The sequence below is a fragment of the Papio anubis genome, chromosome 10, assembly GCF_008728515.1.
Source record: "Papio anubis isolate 15944 chromosome 10, Panubis1.0, whole genome shotgun sequence".
Classification (NCBI taxonomy): Eukaryota; Metazoa; Chordata; class Mammalia; order Primates; family Cercopithecidae; genus Papio; species Papio anubis.
In genome coordinates this window covers 125289726-125317473 of record NC_044985.1, presented here as the reverse complement: position 1 = coordinate 125317473, position 27748 = coordinate 125289726, and the positions used below count along the sequence as shown (strand labels likewise).

Below are 27748 nucleotides of genomic sequence, written 5' to 3'. Positions count from 1 at the left end.
ATAGTGTTTGGTAGCCACAAATTAAATATACCTCATAAAATCATGTTATCACAATCTTCCTACCTTAGCATAATGCAATAGTGGCTAAATGTGTGTAAGAAAAGGAAGATCACTTTCAGTCAAATTCAACAACAGTATAGACACAGACTAATTGTTCCAAAGAGACTTCTTTGTACATAACCAATATTTGAAAATCTTACTTTTACTTGCTAGGTTATTTTTTTTAATCGCCTGAACACTAAACAGGTGTATTATTTCCTTTAGAGTGTATTTTAGATCCTCTACAACCGGGTATTCTGATTTTACGTTAAACAAAACTCTACAAACTGAAAAACAGAAGTTTTAGGAGCTGAAGTGAATCTGGATAACTGATTCTCTGTACTTCTGTGGCGGGTGGTATGAAGTCATCCAATTTAACATCAAAATCTTTATAGAAAAAAGCCAGATCTGTATATGCTTCTTTGGTGTAAAAATGAATAAAAGGTGCAAAACCAGGTGCATGGCATGCTAACTTCTGTTAAAAGAGGAAAACATATATAATTTTTTTTTTAGTAGTGATGATGTCTCATTAGGTTTCCCAGGCTGGTCTCGAACTCTCAGGCTCAAGGGATCCCACTGCTTTAGTCTCCCAAAGTGGTATGTATTTGTTTATATTAAAAAAAAAAAAATAGAGCATAAACCAAAAACTAATGAAAATCATTACCTATGAGGGAGGAAGTGAAAGGGGTAAACAATGTTGGAAGCTGTACACGGTGTTTAGCAGTTTTGATATGGGAACTTCATAAATGGTTTCACATAATTAGAAAGCAAAATTAAATCAATATTTTAGAAAAGCAAGTCGTAAAAACCCAAACAAAATGAAACAAATGGTCTTAACTGTAAATCAAGACATCAGCTAAACTAAAGAAAATTACTTCAAGCGACTTTAAAGCCCAGTAACTCCATTCTACATCACCAGTAAAATATATCTTAAGGAATAAAAGGACTACAAAGAAATCCTACTGGATAAATGACCTTGTCTCTTTGATAAATGGCAACAAAAAAAGGAAACGGTGTATGTGTGTAAATACAAACTGCTAAGACATGTTATCTATAAGGTATGATGTTATCAAATGCTATATATAGGACCTTATTTGAATCCTGAATCGAATATTTACAGATCAGAGAAATGTGAATCCTAAGTATCAGATGATATTAAGAGGTTAATATTATTTTCTAGTGTTTTAGTGGTATTGTGGGTACAGGAAGGGGAAAAAGTCCCTCTCTCTTAGAGATGCATACTGAAGTATTTACGGATAAAACGAAATAATATCTAGCATTTACTTTAAAATAATCCAACGAGCTGGGGATCAGTGGAGGTGGGTATAGGAAAAAAAGATTGTCCATGTGTTGATTACTGAAGCTGGATACATGGGCTTTATTATTTTCTCTACTTTTCTGAATGTTTGGAATTTTCCACAAGTCAAAACAAAAAACAAATCTAGCAATAATTTTTGATGTACATAAGGATTCAAGGAACCCATGCAAGAGTTCAAGCTGACAGTGAGGGAGAGAGAAGCTCCTACTTTATGAAATCCTGGCCCAGTCTCTACTTTCCATAAGAAACTATAGCCTAGAAAATAAAGCTGCTTGCTCAAGGCCACAGACCTGATTTGTGCAGGGGTGAGACTAACATCTGGCATGGCTTCCAGTCCAATAGACTACAGCGCAAATTCTTCAAGATTAAAAAACTAAGACTATATATTCACAGGGATGATTTCCATAGTTCATTACTAGAGAAGTTTCTCTCAGGATGTAGAGCAAAAAAGATATATTAGGAATGATTGTGAAGGAATAATTGTCAACAAAAAACAAAAAGTATTAAAAAGATTAAAAACAAACCAAAAAAATTGATTTAAAGAATTGTAAATTCATGCATTATGAATTCACTCTTTCCTTTATCACCTCCATTTTATTTCAGTTATTGTATTTTTCACTAAAATTCCCACTTCTTTATATCTTCTATTTTCTTTTTTTTTTTTGAGACGGAGTCTCACTCTGTCACCCAGGCTGGAGTGCAGTGGCCGGATCTCAGCTCACTGCAAGCTCCGCCTCCCGGGTTTACGCCATTCTCCTGCCTCAGCCTCCCGAGTAGCTGGGACTACAGGCGCCTGCCACCTCGCCCGGCTAAGTTTTTGTATTTTTAGTAGAGACGGGGTTTCACTGTGTTAGCCAGGATGGTCTCGATCTCCTGACCTCGTGATCCCACTCGCCTCGCCTCCCAAAGTGCTGGGATTACAGGCTTGGCCACCGCCTCGCCTATATCTTCTATTTTGCTAAGACTTCTTTTCTATGCTGTTTCATCTGTTTCAAGAGTAGCTTACTCTTGGACTATTTTAATAATAGGCTTTATATAAAGTTTAACTTTTTTTTTTTTTGAGACGTGAGTCTGCCTGTCGCTTCCAGGCTGGAGTGCAGGCTGTGATCTCAGCTCACTGCAAGCTCCCGGCCTCCGGTTCACACCATTCTCCTGCCTCAGCCTCCCGGGCAGTTTGGACTACAGGCGCTCACACCGCCTCGCTAGTTTTTTTTTTTTTTGAGGACGGAGTCTCAGCTTGTGTCTCCAGGCTGGAAGTGCGTAGTGGCGTGATCTCGCTCACTGGGAAAGTCTGCCTCCCCGGTGCTCACGCTTATTCTCCCGCCTCAGCCTCCTGGGAGAAGGCTGAGGACTACAGTGGCTCACCACCACATCTCGGCTAGTTTTTGTATTTTTAGTAGAGACGGGGTTCACTCATGTTAGCCAGGATAGTCTCTGATCTCCCGGACCTCAGGATTCACCCGCCTCGCCTCCCAAAGTGCTGGGATTACAGGCTTGAGCCACCGCGCCCGGCCCTTTTTTTTTTTTTTTAACTGTAGCCCTAACAAATTTCCACAAACTTAGCAGCTTAAAATAAGCCTTTTATTAACTCACAGTGTCTATAGGTTAGAAGTTTGGGTGTAATGTAACTCACCAGAATTCTCTGCTTAGGGTCTCAAAAGGTCTAAGTCAAGGTGTTAGATGACCCAGGGTCTTACTTGGATTTTTTGGGGGCAGAATACACTTCTAGGCTCATTCAAGTCTGTGTGAGTATAGGACTGAGGTCCCTAGTTCTTGCTGGCTGTCAGCTGTTCGTCATTCTCATTCCTTGGCTCATGGCCCCTTCCATCTTCCATGCCAGAAATGTTACGCTGAAAACTTCTTACACTTCCAGTCTCTCTGCCTTCCCCATCTGCTACCAGCTGGAGGAAGATCCCTGCTTTTAAAGGCTCATATAATTACCTAAGGCCCACCTGGATAATCTAGACAACGAATCCAGGCTAGTTGATTCGCACCCTTCCTTATATCTGCAACGTGCTTTTGCCAAGTAAGTCGCATATTCCCAGGATAAACACTAGGAGGTCAAGCTCATGGAGGCCACAAATCTGCAGACCACAGTGTATCAGATAATTTCAACATAGGCACCACCTCAGCTTTAGCCTGTGTCTTTTTTCACGAGTTGATATTTTCCTGGTTCTTCACATGCTGAGTAAATTTTGTATTGTATCCTGGACATTTTTAACCTTATGCTCTTAGAGACCCTTGATCTTGTTTAAATCCTATGGGGAATGCTGGTATTTTGTTGAGCAGGCACTGGCCTGGCTGGATTCAGTCCCCAAGTGCTGATCAGCCTTCTGTAGAACATGGTCTTAGTGTCACTTTCACTTTCAAAGCCTTTGCAGTGTTCCTCAGCAATGTCCTGCAGGTCCCTACTTGCTTGGTGGCCAGCCTGCCTCCCAGGCGATGATGGTCTATCCCATAGTTGAGTTCTGTCTTTGGCAACCTGTTGTGGGTCACATTACACATGCATAGCTCAGTGTTGAGCCCGTAAGTTAACTAACAACTTTATGGGGCCACTTTCCTGAGTTCTTCCCTTTCTGGAATCTCCCTAGTATCATTTCCAGTTACCTGGGCTCCCCCTTTCAGACTCCAACCAGAAACTTACGGCTTTAATTACTCCGTTTAGCCATGCTCTTCTTTTGCGTGCATCTTGCCTGGGACTGAGCTGCAGGAGGAAGAGAATAAAAAGGCAACTGGGGTTTTCCCCATTCCCTAAGCGTTTTAGGTGTTCACACACTCGTGCCACTGCAGGGCTGACCAGAGAAGAGGCAGCAAGAGGGAAAAAAATGATGGCTTTCTCCCACTTTCTGTCTTGGGGCCCAACTACAAAACTACCCTGTAGCTCTCCCTGTTCACACTGGGTACCTGCCTCCAGGTTTCAGACAGCTGGAGTCCAGGGCAGGGGATGCTGAAGGGAAGACAGGAAACTCACTACTGGTGCAAAGAGGGGCTTCAAATTCTGGCCTTCTCCCCCATCCGCCTGTTATGGTTTACTTGTCGGAGTCCTCAACAGCTGCTCCATGCACATGTCCAGGTCTTATAGCAACAGACAGTGGGAGAGGCGGGATGGAGTATGCTCCCTCCATCTCCCAGAACCACAGCTCCACATCCATGCATTTTAAAACATATTTACGGTGGTTATCACTGGGAGGGGTAAGAGGACTGATTTTTATTTTCTTCTTCCTAATTTTATGTATTTGTCAAATCGTCTACAGTGATAAGTATACATTATCTTTGAAGTCAGATGGTTTCTCTACAGAATCCTGCAGAAGTACTACCGGCTTTAAAAGTCTTAACTGATAGGGGCTACCTACAGTATGCCACTACTTACCTTCCAAGAGAAAGCTGGAATAACTGTCTTTCCCCTTAGAGTTGTATTTGCTCTTCTTTCAAAAATAGTTCAATTTAAAATTAATATTTTTAAACACTCTCTGGGTTACATTTTTTGTTCAGATACTGGTACTTGTTTTCCAACATTCATCTTATTAACTACTATACTAACAAAGCAACTGAGATTTTAATCATAAAGGGGGACTGGGCGCGACGGCTCATGCCTATAATCCCAACACTTTGGGAGGCGGAGGCGGAGGCGGGTGGTTTACTTGAGGTCAGGGGTTCGAGACCAGCCTGGTCAACATGGTGAAACCCTGTCTCTACTAAAAATACAAAAAAAGTAGCCGGGCGTGGTAGCGTGTACCTGTAATCCCAGCTACTTGGGAGGCTGAGGCAGGAGAATCGCTTGAATGTGGGAGGCGGAGGTTGCAGTGAGCCAAGATTGAGCCACTGCACTCCAGCCTGGGTGGAAAAAAATCATAATCATAATCATAATCATAAAGGGGACAAGAGATTTAATAAAGTCTAATAATTTAAACAATTTCTAAAAATAGTTCCTCCTTCCCAAACATATTCCCACTAGCTCCTGGGAGATTCACTTAGCATGCTCACCCCACATTCCCCTACTGGGTTATCTGGCATCAAGCCAGGGACCAGGAAACTACCCCCACAAAAGCAGTTTCACTATAGAGCTAGTCTGGCTCAGGTTTCTCGGCCCTCACTTGCACCAACTCCTTCCAACATCCCGAGAAAGGCCCTAAGCAGAGTGTCCCTATGGTCATACACTTTTGTAAAATTTACCCCCAAAATATTCTAATGGCAATCGATTAAGACTACTGCCTTTTCCCACTGCAACTCTGCCTCTGTTCCTCTTCCCTTTCATGTCAGGTAGCTTGGGAGGGGCTGTTGGCATTTCTGAGATCCACCTAAGGGTACATTAAGTTGGAGAAAGACATTTAGTTTGGGTTTAACAGGACACATTTATGCTGTTTACAGTTACTTCTACTATGCAAACTTAGGTGATTACCAGCCATCTCAATGCAGGTATTGCTTCCAGAAATGCTGCTATCACCCACTGCGCTGGTTCACCCAGGCTTTTATGAAATAAAGGTGAAGGGCCAAGGATCCCGTGGCAATGTGAATAGGTCCGATGGGGCCTGACTCAGGGAAGTGTGTGGGCAGTGGAAAGGAAACACGGTTTGAAATAGAGTGAGCCAGATGCTCATTTGTGGGGAATTTACCATCAGATGTGCTAAAATATAAGCGAATAGATCAGTTACCAGAAAAATAATCAATATAGCAGTACAATTCTGTGTGCCTTAGATGTGGTTTTTTTTTTTCTTTTTTGAATGGAATTGTGCAAAACAGGATTTACCTGAACACCTGTTTTTCTGGGACACCAACCTGAAGCAGTACTAGAAACAGCAAATACGTCTATATGTGTAACCATAAGTTTTATATACCCTATCAACAATAAAAATTTATCAACTGTGCTAGAGGAATCACTGAGTTCTTTCTATACCCTGTCATATGAAAATGTGGTTAAAAAGTACACAGCCAAAGGAAAAATATTACACAGGTGTATTAGATAATTAACAAACGTTACTTTCCTTAACTTAGCCATTTGCATTATTGATCAGCTTTTTCAAATTTGTTACTTTCTCATTCTAAATATTCACTTTTTTTTTTTTTTTTTTTTTTTTGGAGACAGAGTCTTGCTCTGTCACCCAGGCTGGAGTGCAGTGGCAAGATCTTGGCTCACTGCAACCTCCACCTCTCAGGTTCAAGCGATTCTCCTGCCTCAGCCTCCTGAGTAGCTGGGACTACAGGCACGTGCCACCACGCCCGGCTAATCTTTTGTATTTTTAGTATAGATGGGTTTCACCGTGTTAGCCAGGATGGTCTTGATCTCTTGACCTCGTGATCTACCCACCTCGGCCTCCCAAAGTGCTAGGATTACAGGCATGAGACATTACGCCCAGCCTCACTTTCTAAATTAGTTTTTATTTGTAACTTTGCATTTTTTTTCTTAAAGAGTTCTCCCCTTCCCCCAAATTGTATACCTTCAAGCTCCATAAAACCTGGCATCTGCCTCTGCCTCAGATGAAATTTGATTAATTCATTCAAATATTTATTGAGCTCTATTCTCTTTCAGGCAAGTCTAAATGCTTAGGGATACAGGAGTTCGTAAGAGAGAAAAATCCCCCCCTACATAGTGGACAAATACAAAGACAATAGTACCTAACATATATTAAATGGTGATTAAGTGCCCTGGAGTGAGTAAAGTGAGGATGGTAGAGAGGAAGTTGGCAGGTGGAGGGAGACAGGGAGGAGGCTTCATCAAGAGGACAAGGTCCAAGACAAGGCCTCGAAAATGCCCTGGTACACATTACAACAGCTACCGTGTCCTGTATGACCATTACTGCAGGGAGATGCACGACAAGCCCTTCGCTTATGTCATCTCATTTAATCCTCACAATAACCATGTGCAGCTGGCATCAAGGAACTCAGGCTCAGAAAGGTTAGTGACTTGTTAGCAGTCACTCAGCTCCACAAGCGGCCTCCACCCCATTGTGATTTCATGGTGTGCACAGAGCACGCAAAGACACAGAAGTTTAATTCAGAAAGGGAGACGACTGAGAAAGTAACCAGTACGACCTGCCCACTGCAGTCAGAGAGAGCAGAAAGTAAGAGGCAGCACCGCTGGCTAGCTTGACCCGGAGCAGCTTCCCTCACAGGGGAACAGGAGACCAGGTGGACAAAGGGCATAGTGTGTGCACAGGCAGGGGAATACATAGAAACTGCAGGAGCAGCTGGGAAAGGATGAGGATAGTTGGGCCGAGACACCCGAGGAGAGGCGGGGAGGTGGCCTGGGGTTGTGCTGTGCGAACTCTAGTGGGCCAAATGGATGGAATCCCATACCTAAGTAGGTTTTGCAGCTGGATAGGACATGACCAAATTTTCGTTTTGGGAAGCAATCAGGAGGATGGGCTGGGGAGGGGAAAGACGGGATTAAGCAAGATTCATCACTGCATCCTATAACACTATAGGGCCTTTTTGTTTTTGAATTTTAAAATGGCAATAAACTAAAACACCAGTTTAGGGGAAAACAATTCATGACTCTTAAAAGAAAACCACTTACATCACTCTAACTACCCTCCTGATCCTGTTCACGTCCTCAAGTATTTTTACAACACTATAATTGCTGTGTACACACCATTTCGACTTTTCCGTTAATTCACATTTTAAAGCATATTTCCATGGATCAAAATGGTTCAAATTTTCCTTGGATGGGAGGATGGGATTCGGCTTGCTGAAGCATGTTTACTTGCTATGGACTACTCTACCATACTGACACAGCAAAGTTTATCAGATTGTTTCGAAGAGTGTGATTCCAAAATCAAAACCTTTACCACATACTGCTAGTTACTTTCCAAAAAGATTAGACCAATTTACAGAATCACTGTCAATTAAACACTCCCCAGAAAATCACCAAAGACTGGGCTTTATCATAATGCTTTGTAGGATCCTCAACTTTTCAACTCCCTGTGACGTTGACAAAGCACTCTATATTCTGATCTCTATATTCTGACTGGAATTACCTCATTTCAGCACCCAACACTACAATGGGGTTTTGCCTGCGTATCTAGCACTGAGTAAAGGGGAAGCTGGCAAGCTGATATGAAAGTGGGTGAAGGAAAAATAAGAACAAAACTGAAAGGGTAAGCAGCAGCAAGAAAAATCTGTTACTGTCTGAATATAGAAGAGGTATTGATGTGACTAGAAGCAGGGGTGTTTGGGAAGGAAGGAAGCAACTGAATTCCTTGGGCCAAATGGATTTAAATGAGCTCACATGGAATTGCCCATGCATTGATCTTTGCTTTGGCAATCCAGTTCATATCATTCCCTCCAAACAGGATAAAGTTGCTTAATTATTGCCTAATTTTTTCTCAACTGTTTTTTGTAAATATCCAGGGGTAGCTTGTTTTACTTTCTACTCGGATTATTTGTCCACCTGATAATAATAATGGCTAACATTTATTAAGTGCTTACCTTATGTCAGGCATCTTGTTAACATAGCTTTTATTTTATTTTTTTTGAGACAGAGTCTCACTCTGTCGCCCAGGATGGAGTGCAGTGGCACAATCTTGGCTCAATGCAACCTCCACCTCCTGGGTTCAAGTGATTCTCGTGCCTCAGCCTCTCAAGTAGCTGTGATTACAGGCGTGCGCCACCAGCCCAGCTAATTTTTGTATTTTTAGTAGAGATGGGGTTTCACCCTGTTGACCAGGCTGGTCTGGAACCTCTAAATTCAAGTAATCTGCCTGCCTCAGCCTCCCAAAGTGCTGGGATTACAGCCACTGTGCCTGGCCAAGGTAAGTACATTTTAAACTCATTTTTTGAATAAGGAACCTGAGGCAGAGATAAATGAATACACCTTCTATCGACTTCCTCTTTGGGAAAGGAATTAGTATAGAAGGAACCTGGAAATCTACTAACAACTAATAGTCCTGTATGTAAATAAGCCAGCAAACTTCTGCAGTCCAGGAAACTGCATCATCAGCATTTAGTTTGTTAATAGTGAACCATCTAATGAGAATCTGCAACAAGGATAGCGCGCATGAAAAGTACAGATGGTATTTGCAAGTACCCCAGGTGTGACCCTAAACTGGTCATTCCATCTCTCTCAACCTCCCTTTCCTGTACTTTAAAATGGGGCTGGGCAACTTGGTCACGTCTCTGAAGAGTTTTGGAAAACTGAATAAATAACGACCATGAAGATCTTCCCAAACTTTTAAGGACCTCAAAAACAAAAACAAAAACAAAAAACAACTTTCAACAAGCAGGTGTAGAAAATTTAAATTATATTTGGCCTACAAGTAAAGGTTACTCCATGCTTCCCTATCTCAAATGTCCTCTCCCATCTCTCTGGTACTGAGAAAATCTGTGTCGCCTGTTACAAGGCAGTCTACACAAGACCAACACGCTAACTCACCGGCACGTCAGGGTTATCAAACATTTCCACAGTGGCCGAGACAAAAAAACCTCATGGAAAAAAACAAAACAAACAAAAAAACAAACCCAGAGAGAAAAACTACCCTTTAAAGATTTGGCCTGGGGTTTTAAATCTGCCCATCCTTTTTTAACACTATGAATTGACAATCTTGCCTTCAATGATGCCTTGTTCTAACTTCTGTGTTTCACATCCATTAGCGGCACATGATAGGCCAGCGGGTTGCTGCCATAGCGTAAACGGAAAAGGTGCCTGTAATCTGGGTGTGTAATGTACTGGGCCATACTCCGGTCCCCAGTTTTCATGGGTTTCCCATGGTAGGCTACCCACTGGCTTAGAAGTATTTCCAGCCCTCAGTGGAGTAAAAATACGAACACCTAACACTTGATTCCCACCTAAATTAAGACACAATTTAAAGAAACACTAAAAAGGCAAACGGCTCAAAATGCCTCCACCAGGCACCTCCAGGCCCACACCGTGCGGGTCCCTATGGCCCACTCTGGGGTGTCCCTCCGGGGTGGGACACTCCCCGGCCCACGGCCCTGCCGGCCTCCACGGGGCACTCCTCAACCCGCGAGTCCACGCGCGACACTCCCCGGTCTACAGCCCCACCGGCCTCCTCCACGCGGCACCCCTCAACCCGGGAGTCCACGCGGGCCACTCCCCGGCCCACCGCCCCGCCTGCCCCCACCGGGCAGGCTCCCTACAGACGGAGCTCCTCTAACCGGGACCCGCCTAGGAGCTCCAGCCGCCTCACGAAGGCCTTCAGAGGCCGGGCGGGACCACCTCTGGTGGACCAAGGCCTCAGCGCCCGCCCCGCCTGGGCCTCTCGCCTCGGGCCTCGGGCTTCACCGCCCACCCGGAGAGGCCCACCCCGGCCCCTCGCGCCCAGGCCGCTCCACGTCCTCACCCTCGCCCTCTCGCTCGCCCGCCTCGTCCTCACCGGCCTGGCCCGGCCTCCTCAGTCGCCAGCGGCAGCCTCCAAACTCGCGTCCGCGTCGCCTGCTCCCGACTGCCCGCCGGCAGCCCCCGCGCCGCGCGCCCCGCCCTGACCCCGCCCCCGCGCCGCGGACGCGCAGTCGATTGGCCTGCGCGGCGCCAAGGCGGAGCCTCCCCAGCCCGCGGCCTCAAAGAGCAAGATCGAGTTCTGATTGGTGAATGGACGGAGAACGGGCGGGACCAGGCGGGCAGCGACGTAGAATCTAAATCTGTGCTGAGCTCGGCTCGTTGGGCGGGGCGTCGGCGTGCGGAGCGAGGCAGTGTCCTGGGCGGGGCCTAGGCTCGCTGGGCGGGGCCTCGGTTGGTTGGGCGGGGCTCGGTCCTGGGCGAGGCTTAGGCTCGGCGGGCGGGACTAGGTCCTAAAACAGGTCTAAGCTCGCTGGGCGGGGCTCGGTCCTGGGCGAGGCCTAGGTTCGGGGGACGGGGCTAGGTCCTAGGACAGGGTAGGCTCGCTGGGCGGGGCTAGGTTCTGGGCGAGGCTTAGGTTCGGTGGGCGGGGGGTAGGTCTTAGCGGCTCTCCTTGCACCCTCCGGCTCAGTCCCTGACCGCCAGCCTCCTCCTTACCCCTCCGCATTGCATCCCTCGTGGGGCTACAGGGACCGAAGGGGATCATCGAAGGATCACCCGTGTGTGTGCTAAGGCTGAGACAGGCTGCTCCGCAGAGGCGGCCAGGACAGTCTTCCTCTCGCCTAGGGACCCCCACTAGAGAATGGAAACCCGACTTGCTGTACCATACTTCCCTTCTCTCGAGGGCTTCATGTGTTCTTCAAGACCTTACCCATCGTGCCCTCCTAGCCCGCCCCTGGAACCCACTGTCACCATGTGGCTGTTGAGGTAATAATTAAGTTCAGGAAACACCCAGGCACTTACGAGACTTCTCCCATGGTGCTGTGGATTCCAGAGTGAAGCCTGACCCTTCGTTTCCCAAAAGCCCAGACAGGAGAAAAGCTGGCTCAGGGGAACCTCTGCTTCTCCTGAGACAACTATGGGGTCTGAGACCTGGGCACACCAAGACTGGGCTCAGCTGTGTGGGATGCTCCCCTCATGTCACCCACCTCTGGGGCTTTTCCTTTAACCAGCCCCCAGTGACACCACCAGGCCCCAAGTGGTGCACACGCCCCAGAACCGGGCACACCAAGACTGGGCTCAGCCGTGCGGGATGCTCCCCTCATGTCACCCACCTCTGGGGCTTTTCCTCTAACCAGCCCCCAGTGACACCACCAGGCCCCAAGTAGTGCACACACCCCAGAACTGGGCACACCAACACTGGGCTCAGCCCTGCGGGATGCTCCCCTCCATCATGTGTCACCCACCTCTGGGGCTTTTCCTCTAACCAGCCTCCAATGACAGCACCAGGCCCAGAGCGGTGCACATGCCCCAGAACAGAGGACCCTGCCTGCAGGCAGACAGGGCCGGGTGGGGATAGTGCAGGTGAGAGCCTGGCCAGAGTGGTACTGACCCCTGGCAGGCTGCAGGGTGTGTGCTGGGGACCCGAGGCTGGCAGTCTGGAGGGAAGGCAGCAGGCGTGGCAGCTGTCAGCTGAGGAAGGAGAGACAGCAAGAGTTCTAGTACCCAGGAGTCTATAAGGAAGAAGTTCAGAAAACACTGATAGCAAGGTAAAAGGGGCCCAGGTGGGTCCCAGGATGGTCAGTCCAGTGGGCAGCAAGAAGGCTAGAGGCCTTGGAGTGTAGGCATCCAGCCACCCAGATCAGTTCAGGTTTCCAGTTTCCTTTACTCAAGCAGTAGAGTCTTCTTAACCTACTCTCGAAAATTTATAGGTTAGAAATTTCTTCCTATATTTCAGTCATTCACTTACATTTCCAGCAATTTAGTAGTTGCTATTATCAATGTGATCTTTTTCTCACTACATTTTCTAATTAGTAAATAGGTATCACTGACCTGTTAGTGTTAATTTTCACCAGATGTCTTATACTTTCTAAGTAGATGATCTGATCACCTGTAAATAATTCCTTTTCAATCTTTGGTGCTTTCTTTTGGGCTCGATCTCCAATACATACACAGTTGTTCAGTAGTGATGCTATTGATGCAAGTAATTTTTCTTGATTTTATACACAGATGTTCTCAAGACTTTGAATTTTCCCAGAAAACCTCACAACTTTCCCTTGCAAATAACCAAGAGAAATACTCATTTAATATCTAAACAATAGTACTTTATTGATAAAAGGTTAGTATAAATGGATACAAAATTGCTGTGTAAAATAAGTGTTTTCAAAATACATTTCTACAGGTAGAGACTATCTCTTAGTAAAAGAGCAGTTATCTATAATCAAAAGTATCTATTTAGATTTGGGCAGTAAAACCAAAGGGGATGAGAAGTGTAGCAGTGTGGGTCCTCCCTCCCTGCAGAGCTGATACCAGGAGGCAGCGTGCCTGAAGTACTTTCACTCAAACATATGCGGGGCTTAGTCACTTGCAAACTTGTTTTTCTTTTTTATAGATTTTCCAACAAAGTTATTAAATGGCAAACTCAAATAATGGACTCTGCATGGATGTACTCTAAAGTCATGGAACACTTTTGCTTAGTTACCTTCACACAACAAGCCGTAACATATAGCTTTTGGCTATTCACAATTAAGCAACAGTGAAGGGGCAATGTTAGCAAGAATACCAGATTTTCTGTAGCACACCTTCGTATTATTATTTAACTGTCTCATTTTATGTTTTTTTTTCTAGCCCCCACAAAAACCAAAAAACCCTGTCTCATCCTCAGATTAAGCATTTTCTCCATCTCCCTACACAACTATTGTCTCCTTTCATCTGTCACTTTCTCGGGCTGAATTTCCCAACTTCAGTAGAAATGATAAAAAAGGCAACCGCTGGAGTGTACCACAGGGAGACACAGGAAGAAAGGTGACACTAAGGCTACAGTGCACAGAAAACGGATCAGGTGTGGCTTCGACTGTGCGCACCTGCCCACTAGCCCATGCTACAGATTTAAAATGTCTTTCACTTTGACAAGACACATGGTTTATATTACACAAAATGAATGAAAACGACAATGGCTAAAAATAAATGAGACAGTCTGCACACAAAAAAATGATTACTGCTATTTTCCTCCCATCAGAAAGTCACTCAAAAAGGGGGTATTTAAAGGAAACCCAAATCAGGAACACCCGGTAGGCACCAGAGGTTCAGGGCACCAAGGCCTTAGGGAGGAAACACTCTTCAGTGAAGCTTCAGGAACACGCCCACCAACAGACCCCAATTTCCACAGGGGAGGCAGATCTACTACAGTTACAGAAAATACACTAAAGTGCAATATAAAATATAAAAAGGTTGGATTCTGAATAGACCAACTGCTAATTTTCCTTAAAAATTTTAATTTGGTTGAGTAAAAAGTTTACTGAATCTCGTTTTGTAGGTAAGAGTCTTAATTGCAATACAAAAACTGGAGCTCATGACTAGTTTGATTTTCTCTGTAGCACAGGATAACCAGTATTAGTGGAGAACACAGGATAACCAGTATTAGTGGAGAACACAGGATAACCAGTATTAGTGGAGAACACTACAAAAAGGGGCTTGCGGTGAGTTCTTTGCATAGGGGTTTTAAAAATGACCTAGATCAGAATTAAGAGACTTCTTTAAAACTCACCTCTAAAAAAGCTGTTTAAGTATAAAGATGTATCTCATTAGGAAATTCTATTCTGTTTTATTTGGTTAAGAGATAAAATCACAGACGAATCAACAGTATAGAATTATAGCAGCAAAACTGGTTTTAGGTGTTGTGTACAAACATAAAAGCAACGAAGCAGAGTCTCCAAATGGTATGATGTGGTAAGCAGATGGCCTTGCACCAAGTCAGTGCATCTTTCTACATCACTAGGCTCACACCTCTACCACTCAGATTATGGGTAAATCTGAATGTTCTAGATATAAATCAGGAGTGCTCATCAATGGTTAGTCAGTTGTTAAGTCAGTTAAATCAAAGAAATTCAGTATTAAGCATACATGCCGATTCTTGGAAATCAATTCTAACATTAGTGGTTAGGGAGAAAGAAAAGGAAAACATTCACCTCACAAAATACAGAGTGTAACATAGCAATGAAATACATATGTTAAAAGTACTTCATACAAAAAACACATCAAAAGTCTTTTAAAAATTAAATTCTCAGGCACAGGTACTGTTAAAATGTGGATGGCACCCTCCCAAGGATTGAAAACACACAGCTGGATCACGCATCTGGAATGTTTTCTTTTTTATCCAGGAAAGTGTTTTCTAGAAAAAAGAAAACAAAACACACTTAAGTGTGAGTGAGGCAATGTCTGCTGCATTGATCATTAAGTTCTACTTTTCTCATAAACTGAGCAAAAGGCAGGGCTTACATGACCACAAAGTTAACTGAATCAAAACACCACTCATAAGGCTCTTGGAAACTGGAAATGCCGCAAAACTAAAAAGTATACAGAAATAAAATTTTATCTATCTAAAAGTAAAATTTTCATTCCATAAGGTTGAAACCAGAAGCTCAGAGAAAATGAGCAAACACCTGTCACTGCTTCCTGCTTCAAATGAGCTGCATAGCTGAGGCATCCTTGTCTCCTTCCACTGTACCCTCACTTCCCCAGTCACATGCCAACACAGGCTATGCAGGACCAGCATCTAGAGTCAGCAGGCCATCGTTTAAAAGTTATGGGACCATCAGCAAATAATGTTAAACTCTCAGAGCAACAACAATTTCCTTATCAGTAAAGTGTGAACTGAGCACATACCCTCAGGACTATTCTAAGGTGTCAATGTGATGATGAAACTAAAGCAACCAACTTGGACCCAGCTGGGGGTGACATGGATGTTTTCTTTACATGAACTTATCAAACTGTACATACATATTTTTGTGCATTTTGTGTAAATACTGTATTTTACAATGAACATCTTTCCCAGTAAGCTGCAAGAGGGTTTGGTGACTAAGGCTCCAGCAAGACACTCTGGGTCCTTCCTCAGCCACTTGTCCATATGTCATGGAGGCCTAAAGACTCCCTGCCTTCTGCCCACCCACCCTGCCATAAGTTGGTGAAGGTTCAAGTCCCTTCCCCGTTTTCATGAACACACTCATGCTTCCAGAATGAGGTCCCTGAATTTTAGGGGAGACCATCTACAAAATTCCCAACGTTTCTTCCTCACATCTTGGCCAACTCAAACTCTCTTTCAAGCTCTAATCACATCTCTTGTATAAGGTCTGCCTTTACCCCAGCATCATGTGACTTACCCTCTTCTTTGGACTCTTAGGTTGTTACCTGACTTTACCTTTCATGCTTTTCCTCTGGCAAGTGATGGGAGTGGCCACCTGGCCAGTTCACAGAGCCTGCCTGTCCATAAGATACAAGGGAGTGGGCATGTGCCTTTTCCTGATCCTCAGTGTCTAGAGTCTGCAGATTCTTTTCAAGCAGGCAGACCAGCACACACTAATGACCGTCAGTCAGGACAAAGCTATCTGAGGAACAGGAGGTCAGCGGTCTCCATCCAGGGAATCCTTATCTACCTGGCATAAAATTCTTCCTCCTTGTGCCATCTTTACTTTTAATCTGTACAAGCTGTTTTAATAATACATTTTTATTCCCTTTAAAGAGATGTTTTAACAATTAACAAATTTCCAATAATACAACTAATAAAGGTGCTTTAATACATAATTTCCTTCTAATGTTGATATTTGCAAGCTTAGAAAATAACCTGCAAATGTACCCCAATAAAATAAAAGTTGTAATTATTAAAAAAAAAAGACGCCTGTAATCCCAGCACTTTGGGAGGCCGAGACGGGCGGATCACGAGGTCAGGAGATCGAGACCATCCTGGCGAACACGGTGAAACCCCGTCTCTACTAAAAAATACAAAAAACTAGCCGGGCGAGGCGGCGGGCGCCTGTAGTCCCAGCTACTCGGGAGGCTGAGGCAGGAGAATGGCGTAAACCCGGGAGGCGGAGCTTGCAGTGAGCTGAGATCCGGCCACTGCACTCCAGCCCGGGTGACAGAGCCAGACTCCGTCTCAAAAAAAAAAAAAAAAAAAGACAAAAATGTGAGAAATCTTCACTAGAAAGTAGGTGGCAAAGTAGTGGCTTCTGTTTTTCAGGAGCAATCTCTTCTCGTTTAAGATTAGTGATGGAGTTACTTCAAAGTGCAAAATATTAATGAGGCTTAAGGAAGAACCTGTCATATTTAAGCTGCTACAACAATGTTAGTAACGACTGCCTGTCTTCCGGGCTAAGGGACAACAGGGCCTACCTGTGACTTCTTGGTATGTGCACATGGCTTTACACGTGGTGCCCGAGAGCCCCACCATCGCCATCCCCGCCCTGCATCTGCATCTGCATCTGCGCCTGCATCCTTGCAATCATCTCTTGCATGCGGCGGAGCTGTGAACACACACACAGGTTTTCAAGGTTTGCTATCTTTGAACATTACTTCTGGGTGTTCTGTAACTCCTAAAATTTCAACTTCTATACTCTCCCAAAACATGACAGAGTTATTATATAGACTTCTTACCAATCGATTAAAAAACCAACAGCTAAAGAGAAAACCAAGTAAATGATATGAATATGCAAGTCAAACAGAAACAATAACCAAAGAAAGATAAGACAATATGATACATTTTCTTTTTTTTTTTTGAGATGGAGTCTCGCTCTGTCGCCCAGACTGGAGTGCAGTGGCCAGATCTCAGCTCACTGCAAGCTCCGCCTCCCGGGTTCACGCCATTCTCCTGCCTCAGCCTCTGGAGTAGCTGGGACTACAGGTGCCCGCCACCTCGCCCGGCTAGTTTTTTGTATTTTTTTTAGTAGAGACGGGGTTTCACCATGTTAGCTAGGATGGTCTTGATCTTGTGACCTCGTGATCCGCCCGTCTCGGCCTCCCAAAGTGCTGGGATTACAGGCTTGAGCCACCGCGCCCGGCCGATACATTTTCTTAAGACAGAGTCTCGCTCTGTCGCCTAGGCTAGAGTGCAGCGGCACAAGCTTAGCTCACTGCTACCTCCACCTCCCGGGTTCAAGCAGTTCTCCTGCCTCAGCCTCCTGAGTAGCTAGGATTACAGGCACACACCACCACGCCCAGCTAATTTTTGTATTTTTAGTAGAGATGGGGTTTCACCATGTTGGTCAGGCTGTTCTCAAACTCCTGACCTCATGATCTGCCCGCCTCCACCTCCCAAAGTGCTGGGATTACAAGTGTGAGCCACTGCGCCCAGCCAATATGAGAAATTTTCTAACCTAAAAGGAGGGAAAAAGACTGATGACAGTGGGAAATGCAAAGTAAAGGGAAATGGGAATGAGTCAGCTTTTCTGGAGGGCAACGAAGGCCTCACAATAAAAATAATATATATACATACATATATATATATTTGTTTTTAAAGGGATGGGATCTTGCGTAGGCTAGACTGCAGTGGCACAATCATAGCTCACTGCATCCTTGAACTCCTGGGCTCAGGGAATCCTTCTGCCTCAGCCTTCTGAGTAGCTGAGACTACAAGTGCATGCCGACATGCATGGCTAATTATTTTTTAATTTTTTTGTAGAGACGGGGGGGGTCTCACTCTGTTGCCCTAGCTAGTCTTGAACTCCTGGCATGAAGTGATTCTCCTACCTTGGCCGCCTAAAGTGCTGGGACTATAAGTGTAACCCACAGTGCCTGGCCAAAAATAGTGAACGTTAATTCATCTTTATCCTTATCATTATGATTTGTATGTATTCAGAAATGCCTCCAGGAAAGTATTATAAAACATTCAACTAAATCTTCTTCAGGTAACTTTGTGGTTATTTTTAACATTTAAATATTTGATCAATATTGAATTAATTTGACAAAAGAAGTATTTTCTTTCTGTTTCCAACAGGCTAGCCCATTATGATCCTATTGTTTACTGAATAATGTGTTTGCCTTCCAAAACTCCAGCAGATCTGAATGCCACCTTTACAACAGCGCGTATTTCCATATTTATGATCTACTTACAAAAATCAGTGACATTACTAAATTGTCTCCAAAGTCTTTCAGCTAAATATATGAAGCATTATGTATGCTATGTAAGTATCCATGTTTATTACATATACATGTGTATATATAGTAATAAAATAGTTGTATGTATCCTCAACAAATTAAAAAAGAAAAACTATAAATTATAAGTTAATTACCAATGGTATCTATAGATGTAAACACGAAACAGCTTTAGTCACAAGAACAGTAGTTTTCGGCTGCGCGCAGTGGCTCACACCTGTAATCCCAGCACTTTGGGAGGCCAAGGTGGGCAGATCATGTGAGGTCAGAAGTTTGAGACCAGCCTGGCCAACATGGCGAAACCCCATCTTTACTATAAATAAAAAAAGACCTAGCCAGGCATGGTGGCGGGCACCTGTAGTCCCAGCTACTCAGGAGGCTGAGGCAGGAGAATGGCTTGAACCCGGGAGGCAGAGGTTGCAGTGAGCCGAGATCACACCACTGCACTCCAGCCTGGGCAACAGTGCAAAACCCTTGTCTCAAAACAAACAAAACAACCAACCAATCAATAATACTTTTCTACTTACCTCAGCTTCTTTTTCCAGCAAGATCTGGTCTTTATTCATGTCCTCATTCTCCACTTTCCTAAGAATTGAAAGAAATCAGAATTATAATGCTGCAACAAATAGTTACTTGATAACCCCCAACAAATTCTACTTTAAAATTTAAAATGACATGTATTCATCCTTCTTTTTTTTACTGAGATGGTGTCTTGCTCTGTCGCACAGGCTGGAGTGTAGTGGCATGAGCTTGGTTCACTGCAACCCCCACCTTCTCGGTTCAAGCAATTCTCCCACCTTAGCCTCCCAGGTAGCTGTGATTACAGAAGCGCGCTACCACGCCCGGCTAATTTTTTTATGTTTAGTAGAGACAGACGGGGTTTCGCCATGTTGGCCAGGCTCGTCCGAACCTCAAGTGATCCGCCCGCCTTGGCCTCCCAAATTGCTGGGAATACAGGCGTGAGCCACCACGCCCGGCCTATCATTTTTCCAATTAAAGATATAATGAATAAAAAGGAAACAGAATGATTTTTTTAAAAAGTTCAAACAACATGAAATGGAACATTGAAGAGACTTTTCTTACTCTAGGCTTGAGTGACAACACTTGCTGTTACCCACTCAAAAAACAGGTATTATCTGAAGAATTCGCTTTGAGATGAGCTATTCTTTATTAATATGAATGTAGTCACCACACTTAAGGAAGGAGCAGGATCTGTGTGAGTGAGCGAGGGGCAAAGGGCAAGCTCCCCAAGCACACCTGAGCATCACGCTCTGCAGAGCACACTAATCCCCGTCTCAGGGCCAGCGCCTGCTCAGCTTCCAGAGGGTGGAATTTTCTAGCTGCCTCTAAAATCTTTCTTAATGTGGTTTCCAAACTCGTAATTAGACTTCACTGTGGACAACGTATGTATAACTTACATAAAGACATATTAGCATGGCTAAAAAGAAAAGGTGAGTGAGGGCGGCTGCAGGACTTTACAAGGATTGAAGCTGCTGCTTCAGTGGCCACTGGCTGCTCGGAAGTCACTCATCCTGGCCTCACCCTTAACTCAGGCACTGCAGTTTCTTAATGGCAACAAGTTTGTCCTCATGTACAGAGTGATGCTTTTGAAGGAGGACTCGACACAAGCCTCTGGCCTGTCCTAAAGGTCTAAAGTCTTTGTTTGTTTTTTGAGACAGGGTCTTGTTTTATTGCCCAGGATGAAGTGTAGTGGTGCAATTATGGCTCACTGCACCTCCCAGGCTCAACTGCTCCTCCCAACTCAGCCTCCGGAGTAGTATGTGCTACCATGCTCGGCTAATTTTTTTTTTTTTAATTTTTGTAGAGATGGGATTTCACCATGTAATCCTACGGTCTCAAAACTCCTGAGCTCAAGCAAACTACCTCGCCTTGGTCTCCCAAGGTGCTGGGATTAAGGCATGAGCCACCATGCCTGGCCTAAAGTTTTTATGTGCGTATCATTAAATGTACTTTTTTTTTAAAAGGCTAAAAGAGCATAATTTGATTAAATTAACAACTCTTTTGTAGTAACTTTTGAGTAGGAAACCAAACCATGTTGCTTAATGGTCAAGAAGGCTGAGCTGAACACACAGAGGAAGAGGAACATCATGGCTCAGGGTGACCAATACAGAGGAAGGGGCACAGTGTGATGATGACCTGCCGCCTCTCTTAAGTCTCTCAGAACGGAAGTTTTCATAATGAAGGTCCTGGGTCACCTCCTGGAGATCCTGCATGTGTGTGCTGAAAGAGAAGAGGAATACACTAAGGTGGCCTCATGCATGTGACATTCTCACGAGAAAAAAAACCACCCATCAAGTACATAGAAGAAATAGCAGTAATTAAAATTACTTGGTAAATTGTACATAAAGCTGCTGGGATTTCAGGATAAGGAGTATGGCCGTGGAAACATCTAATGAGGTATAGCTCTCCCTTTGTTCCCCAATCAATGATACACAAACACAGGTCTGGACTGAGTCTCTCAGCAGGATTTCTGCCAGAGGCAATGCCACCCCGTATGAGGCCATCTCTACCACAGGATGGCAGATAGACAGATTTTAAGAGATTTTTAGGTCAACAATGTCTGAAATAGAAGACACTCTTCTAACAGGACTTACAGAAAATGTAATGAAAATATTCATGCCTCCTATAACTCAAAATTTATATATTACTCTCATATAAGAAGAAAGAGTTGGTTAGCTTAAGCTATGCAGAAGACCATAAAGTGAAGGACTAATATTCTGGATCCAAGAATATTAGTCAACAACTCAACCTTCCATTCATCTTATGACTTTTTAATTGCCTAGCTTACTCAAAATACTTAAGCAGTCCAGAATGAGCAAAACATTGTAACACACTCCTATTTATTCAGGATCCAGGGAAATGGATTGAGATAGCCAAGGAGGGGCTCACTCTACCTCACTGTGAGAAACACACAACTGACACTAAAGTGAAGTCCCCAAACCCCGTCTTCAGCCTCTACACCCCCCTCAATAATGGGGATCGGGACAGCCAAGGATGCAGCCCTGGAGGAGCTGAGTGCACATAACTTCTTACACGACCATTAAATTGTGTTTGACAGAGCGTGGATGTTTTAACATGTTACTGATTTTAACTTACTACAAATTGCTAAACTAAGTGAGACATGTGGCAAATATATAGCAACTTTCAGCTAATCAAAACATTGATTTCTCCATATCGGTCATTCTTTGAAGTCCTCTGATAAAAGAGGTATAGTTTAAGCGATACTCTCAGCCTGTTCTTTTTGTTGAGATGCAGTCTCGCTCTTGTTGCCCAGTCTGGAGTGCAGTGGCGCAATCTCGGCTCACTGCAACCTCTGCCTCCAGGTTCAGGAGATTCTCCTGCCTCAGTCTCCCAAGTAGCTGGGACTACAGGCACCCACCACCACGCCTGGTTAATTTTTTTTGTATTTTTAGTAGAGACAGGGTTTCACCATGTTGGCCAGGCTGGTTTCAAACTCCTGACCTCAAGTGATCCGCCCGCCTTGGCCTCCCAAAGTGCTAGGAGTACAGGTGTGAGCCACCGCACCCGGCCTCAGCCTCTTTTTTCAAAAGTAAAAGCAATGTATGCATGCTACTGTATGTGAAATTAATTAATTAATTAATTAATTTTTATTATTTTGAGACGGAGTCTCACTCCATCTCCCAGGCTGGAGTGCAGTGGCGCAATCTCAGCTCACTGCAACCTCTGCCTCCTGGGTTCAAGTGATTCTCCTGCCTCAGCCTCTTGAGTAGCTGGGATTACAGGTGCGTGCCATCACGCTCGGCTAATTTTGTTTTTGTAATTTTAGTAGAGATGGGGTTTCACCATGTCGGTCAGGCTGGTCTCGAACTCCTGACCTCGAGATCCGCCAGCCTCGGCCTCCCAAAGTGTTGGAATTACAGGCGTGAGCCACCACGCCCAGCCATGAAATTTATTTTTAAAGGAAAAGACGTCTATTTTTGTAGTCAGGTCTGTAATTGTTATTAATAATAAATGGAAGACACAAAAAGCTAACCAGGGCCATCCAATGAGTCTCAGACTGGGGAGCAGGGCCCAGGTGTGGCTCAGCCTGGAGCAGCAGACCAGGAGCCTACACAGTCTGACCATTTCCTTACCAGCACTGGGGACCTCTCAGACCCCAGTTTAGGTTCTAGTCTCCTTTTAACATCAAAGATATAAGATCTTAGCAGGAAGGAAAGGTACTACAGGTTACAGGCCACAGGCAGAAGAGTTAGTTTAGTAGTCCCACAGAGGGCCCCTGGGTGAGGGTTCTCAGCACCAAGCTGCAACAGCCCCACACCACTTCTGCAATGTGAGAAACACTGAGGACGGCAATGAAGCTGCTGGCTGCAACTACCTTGGAGGTCAAGTGTACACCCCGTTTAAAATCCATATTCTTCATGCCAAATTCTGCCAGAAGGAACACACCAAATGTCTTACATGAGCATGGTTCTCAGCTTCAGAAAGTCGTTGTGCTCTGGGTTCTCCACCTCCACAACACCCCAGGGGTAGAGGCGGCCTCTGACCTTCTTTCCTTTGGCTTCAATCAACTGATTGGAGCCAACCACGGAGAACGGGATGCTAGCCTAGAAAGAGACACACAGAGTAGACAGGCTCCACACAGGGAACCCCAGAGTTCACTGTGAACACGAGAACATCAGCACAGACTTAACACATTGCTACTGACTACAAAATTTAATTGGAAATCTGGGGGTACGTAACATTTTCTTGAGAACTGTCAGATACCTTCCACATGGGACAAACTGCATGAAAACAAATTAAACCTACAATAAAATTTCTAAGCTTTAGGTGATAGCTGTACAATATTTTTTTTTGGGAGACAGACTCTTGCTCTGTCGCCAGGATGGAGTACAGTGGCACGATCTCAGCTCACTGCAACCTCTGCCTCCTGGGTTCAAGTGATTCTCCCGCCTTAGCCTCCCGCGTGGCTGGGACTACAGTTGTGCACCACCACACCCACCTAATTTTTGTATTTTTGATGGAGATGAGACTTCACCATGTTGGCCAGGATGGTCTGGACCTCCTGGCCTCAACTGATCCATCTGCCTTGGCCTCTCAAACTGCTGGGATTATAGGCATGAGCCACTGCGAGGCCTTAAAATATATTTAAAGCAACATACCCAGACAATCGCTCTCATCTTAACATGGACAACAGTAAACAGGAGTTATTTATGTTGTGCATTTGAAGCCAGTTCTTACCTTGAGAAGTCTAGTCTGCTCTTTAAAATCTTCATCTTCATCTGATTCTGCATCAGGTAAGTGATAGATTTTGATGTTATGTTCTTCAATTTCATCCAGAATCTGAGAGAATGACAAAACCAGGATCAATTTTAGCAAACTGCCTATGTTATTATAGCCAATTCTAACTCATTGTGTAAGAAATACATCAGAATCATTCAAACATCAATAATCAAACTGATTATGCAAGTTACTGTCAAATAAATTTATAAAACTGCGGCCAGGCACGGTGGCTCACGCCTGTAATCCCAACACTTTGGGAGGCTGAGGTGGGCGGATCACAAGGTCAGGAGATCGAGACCATCCTGGCTAACACGGTGAAACTCTGTCTCTACTAAAAATACACAAAATTAGCCAGGCGTGGCAGTGGACGCCTGTAGTCCCAGTTACTGGGGAGGCTGAGGCAGGAGAATGGCATGAACCCGGGAGGCGGAGCTTGCAGGGAGCCAAGCTGGTGCCACTGCACTCCAGCCTAGGTGACACAGCAAGACTCCGTCTCAAAAAAAAAAAATAACATCAGCAATAATGCACCACTACCCTCAATGTACAAAGCAGTAGGAAGACTAACGATAGCCCCAGCACAACAGCTAAAATGGAAATCATATCACAATCAGCCTCAAGAAGGGCAATTGCCGCAGAGAAGCTATAGGCATGAGAAGACCCTGGAGAACAGGCAGGAGTCTTAAAAGCAGAGAGAAGGAAGATGTACCCCAGATGGGGAAAAAACAAAAAACAAAAAACCTTGTCAAAGATACAGAGAAGACACATGGAGTGGATTTTGAGAACAACAAGAAATTCAAAAGGTTGGAATCTAAGACATTCAGTTGGATAAGGGAACAAAAATTGGAGTTACAAAGTAGAGAGTTCCATGAACACCAGACTAGCGACCGGGGGATCTGTATTTCATTCAACAGGTAGCCAGCAGCCAGCAGCAAAATCCCACAGTCCGACCTATCAAGCAGGCATAGTGTGGCGGATGGGGCTTGAGGGGAGAAAGAACTGGGCTGACGTTGAAATACGAACTCATTCATCAGTCAATCAATTAAAACCCCAGCACTCAAATGCCCACTAGATGGTGGGCACTCTTAACAGGCACCAGGCAGGTCACAGCTTTGTTTCGTCTCACCCCAGTACCCGAGCCATCCAGGGAAGAGAGAACAAAAGCAACGTGAGCAGAAAATATCCCGACCTCAAACTGTGCACTGGATTTGCTCTCTGGTTTTAAGAATGGAAAGCCTTAATGTGACCTAAAAAGGGCTTGAATGGATCAGAGATTTGGTCTTAGCACAATGTCTGCACCAATTCAGAACTCCAGAAAAGGCCCTCCTCTCTACATCCTTGATTCTGTAACTCGACCTTCAGTCTTTACATAAATCCTTATTCCTAAATGGGAGGAACTATCTTATCTCTGGGAGAAACTGAGCAATAAGAAGCATGAACTTGTTCACTTGTCCTCATCTCACGGCCCCTCTCCTGGTCTATTACCCATCCACGCCAACCTCATCTTTTGTTCTATGCTGGCCTCATAAAGATGGAGCTTATACTTTGGAGGACAGAAGAGTTTGGAAACATTTAGTAAGCTATTTAAAAGTAAGGAGAGGAGTCAGAAAGTGATGAATAAAAAATAATGTACACATTTCTCAATCTGGAAGATTTCAAGAATTGTGGGACCATTTAGAGAGACAGGGAAGTTGGAAGGACAGGAGTTCATCAGTGGTCAAAAGAGGACTCCTGTGGGCACGTGTGGTTCACAACAAGAAATAAGATACTTGGAAGGGCAAATCAGAAGCCACAGAAATAATGTGATCAAAATAATATTAAGGAATACTGACCTCCAGGGCTCAGGAAGGTAGGTGGTAAAAAGCAGCAGAGAGAAAAGCAAACACAGTGGCTCAGCAGCCAAGGAAGGGAAGTTTCAGGAGAACTGCCAATCACACCAACCCCACGGGTGGGGCCCACATCTGAGAACTGAACTGTTGGCCAAGCCCACGAGAGAGCAACTGCAGGTGGATGACAGGAAGCCTGAGTGAACACGATCATGGGGAGGGCAGGTAACAGCTACCAGTAAGTGTCTGACTAAAAGAAAGGCTGGTGAAGGCAAGCGGCTAGTAGAGGCTGGCAGGAGGCAAGAGGTTCTTTCAGATACAGCAGAATGAACAAACTGGTAGGCATCAAGGAGAAACTGGAGAAAGAGAAGTGATTAAAGAGGCCCAAGAAGGAAGGGATAAAAGCTCGAAGTATTTTGATTCACCTCAGATGTTGTAATCAAGCACTAAGTGTTTTGCATACAGGATTAGAGATGAGAATTAGAGCATTCTAACCCTGACACCACCTCCATTTCTATCTCAAAGAAATTTAATGTAGCAGAGTACAAAAGGTAAAGCTCCCCTAAGTGGGAATTGCTAAAGTATTTATTAGCATAAAAACGTCTACGCTTCCAGGGGTTCTTCAAAGGTTCAAATACTTCCTAAAACACTGGCAGGCACTTGAGACAATTTAGGAACAGGCTGCCAAACATGACTACGTGCTGCTTAAAAACTGCTTTGGAAAAAAACACCAGAAAAAATGTGAAAACATGAAAGTCAAACCAGGTGAAATCATCTGCAACGTGATAGTCAACATCTAAAAATAAGAAGTATATTTGTTAAATCAATAAAAAAGCAAGAGCCAAGCCCCTGCAACCTGAGAGAACACACCAACGGGCATCAACACCAGGACAGATACTCACTTCGGCAATCAACGAAATGCAAATTCAAATGAGATACAATTTCTCAGATAGGAAACACATTACAAAAACTGGCAGCATAACCAGGACAGTTTTAGGGGGTGGAGAGAAGAGTACACTTTGGAAATGTAAATTGTTACGTATTTACTTTAGAGCAAATTTAGTCATCCTTCAAAAATTTAAATGTTATTTAAATTTTATTTCCTACTAAGAATTCGTTTGGCTCACACAATTGTGAAAAGATAGATGTGCACCAATGTTCATTACAACAATTATGCAACAAATCTATTATGTGCCAGACATTACTCGGAAGTCTGGTAATACATAAGTGAACAAAGCAGATTCCTGATCTCAGGACCCGGGGTCAGCGGTCAGGAGAAGCCAACAAATACACTGGAGAAATACTTTATGCAGTGTGGGGCGAGTGCTACCAGCAGAGCAGGGGATGGAGATGTGAAATTGTGTGTGTAGCGCTGGGCTCAGTGACGGAGTTGCCCACACAGGTATCTGAGGGAAGACTGGTCCAGACAGAGGGTATCACTAGCAAAAAGAAATAGCAAGGGGCAAAGAAATAGTAAATTTGGTCAAAGAAGAAAAGGGGCCAGAGCAAAACAAAAAGTAAGCCAATTATCCATCAACAGGAAACTGGACAATGTAGAGTATATTCATACAGTGGAATGCTGTGCATCCAGTAAGTATCAGGATATAGTATATATATATGAGGATGCTTCCAAATATTTTTAAACAGAAAAATCAAATGGCAGAATAGTATTACTATGTGATTTCACTCTGTAAAACCAAAAACATAAGCCATGTTCTAGAAGGATATATACTTAACAGTTGTTCTTTCTGTGGGTAATTAAAAAAATTTTTTTTTTCTTTCTTGAGACAGAGTCTTGCTCGTCACCCAGGCTGGACTGCAAACAACCTCTGCCTCCTGGGTTGAAGCGATTCTTTTGCTTCAACCTCCCAAGTAGCTGGGACCATAGGTGCCCACCACCACGCCCGGCTAATGTTTGTAATTTTTTAG

At 44.3% G+C, this 27748-nt stretch overlaps 2 protein-coding genes across 9 annotated transcripts in view; both read right to left on the bottom strand.

The window, feature by feature from the left end:
• FARP2 (FERM, ARH/RhoGEF and pleckstrin domain protein 2) overlaps positions 1-10793 on the bottom strand; it is a 141822-nt gene extending 131029 nt beyond the window's left edge. For 3 of the 5 annotated variants that reach the window (XM_031651900.1, XM_031651902.1, XM_031651904.1), the window contains exon 1: positions 10654-10793. The gene's annotated coding sequence lies outside the window, so the exon portion shown is untranslated. The remainder of the gene's footprint in view (positions 1-10653) is intronic. The other 2 variants (XM_031651901.1, XM_031651903.1) reach the window with 2 other exon arrangements.
• Positions 10794-12891: 2098 nt separating this feature from the next.
• The window catches only part of SEPTIN2 (septin 2), a 40875-nt gene continuing 26018 nt past the window's right edge, over positions 12892-27748 (bottom strand). For all 4 annotated transcript variants that reach the window (XM_009183547.3, XM_009183546.2, XM_021924459.2 and 1 more), the window contains 6 exons: positions 23955-24056; positions 23175-23320; positions 20892-20975; positions 19262-19319; positions 16977-17107; positions 12892-14979 (listed from right to left, as the gene is read on the bottom strand). In XM_009183547.3, the coding sequence (XP_009181811.1) occupies positions 17006-17107; positions 19262-19319; positions 20892-20975; positions 23175-23320; positions 23955-24056 (492 nt within the window). In that variant the 3' untranslated portion in view covers positions 12892-14979; positions 16977-17005. The remainder of the gene's footprint in view (positions 14980-16976; positions 17108-19261; positions 19320-20891; positions 20976-23174; positions 23321-23954; positions 24057-27748) is intronic.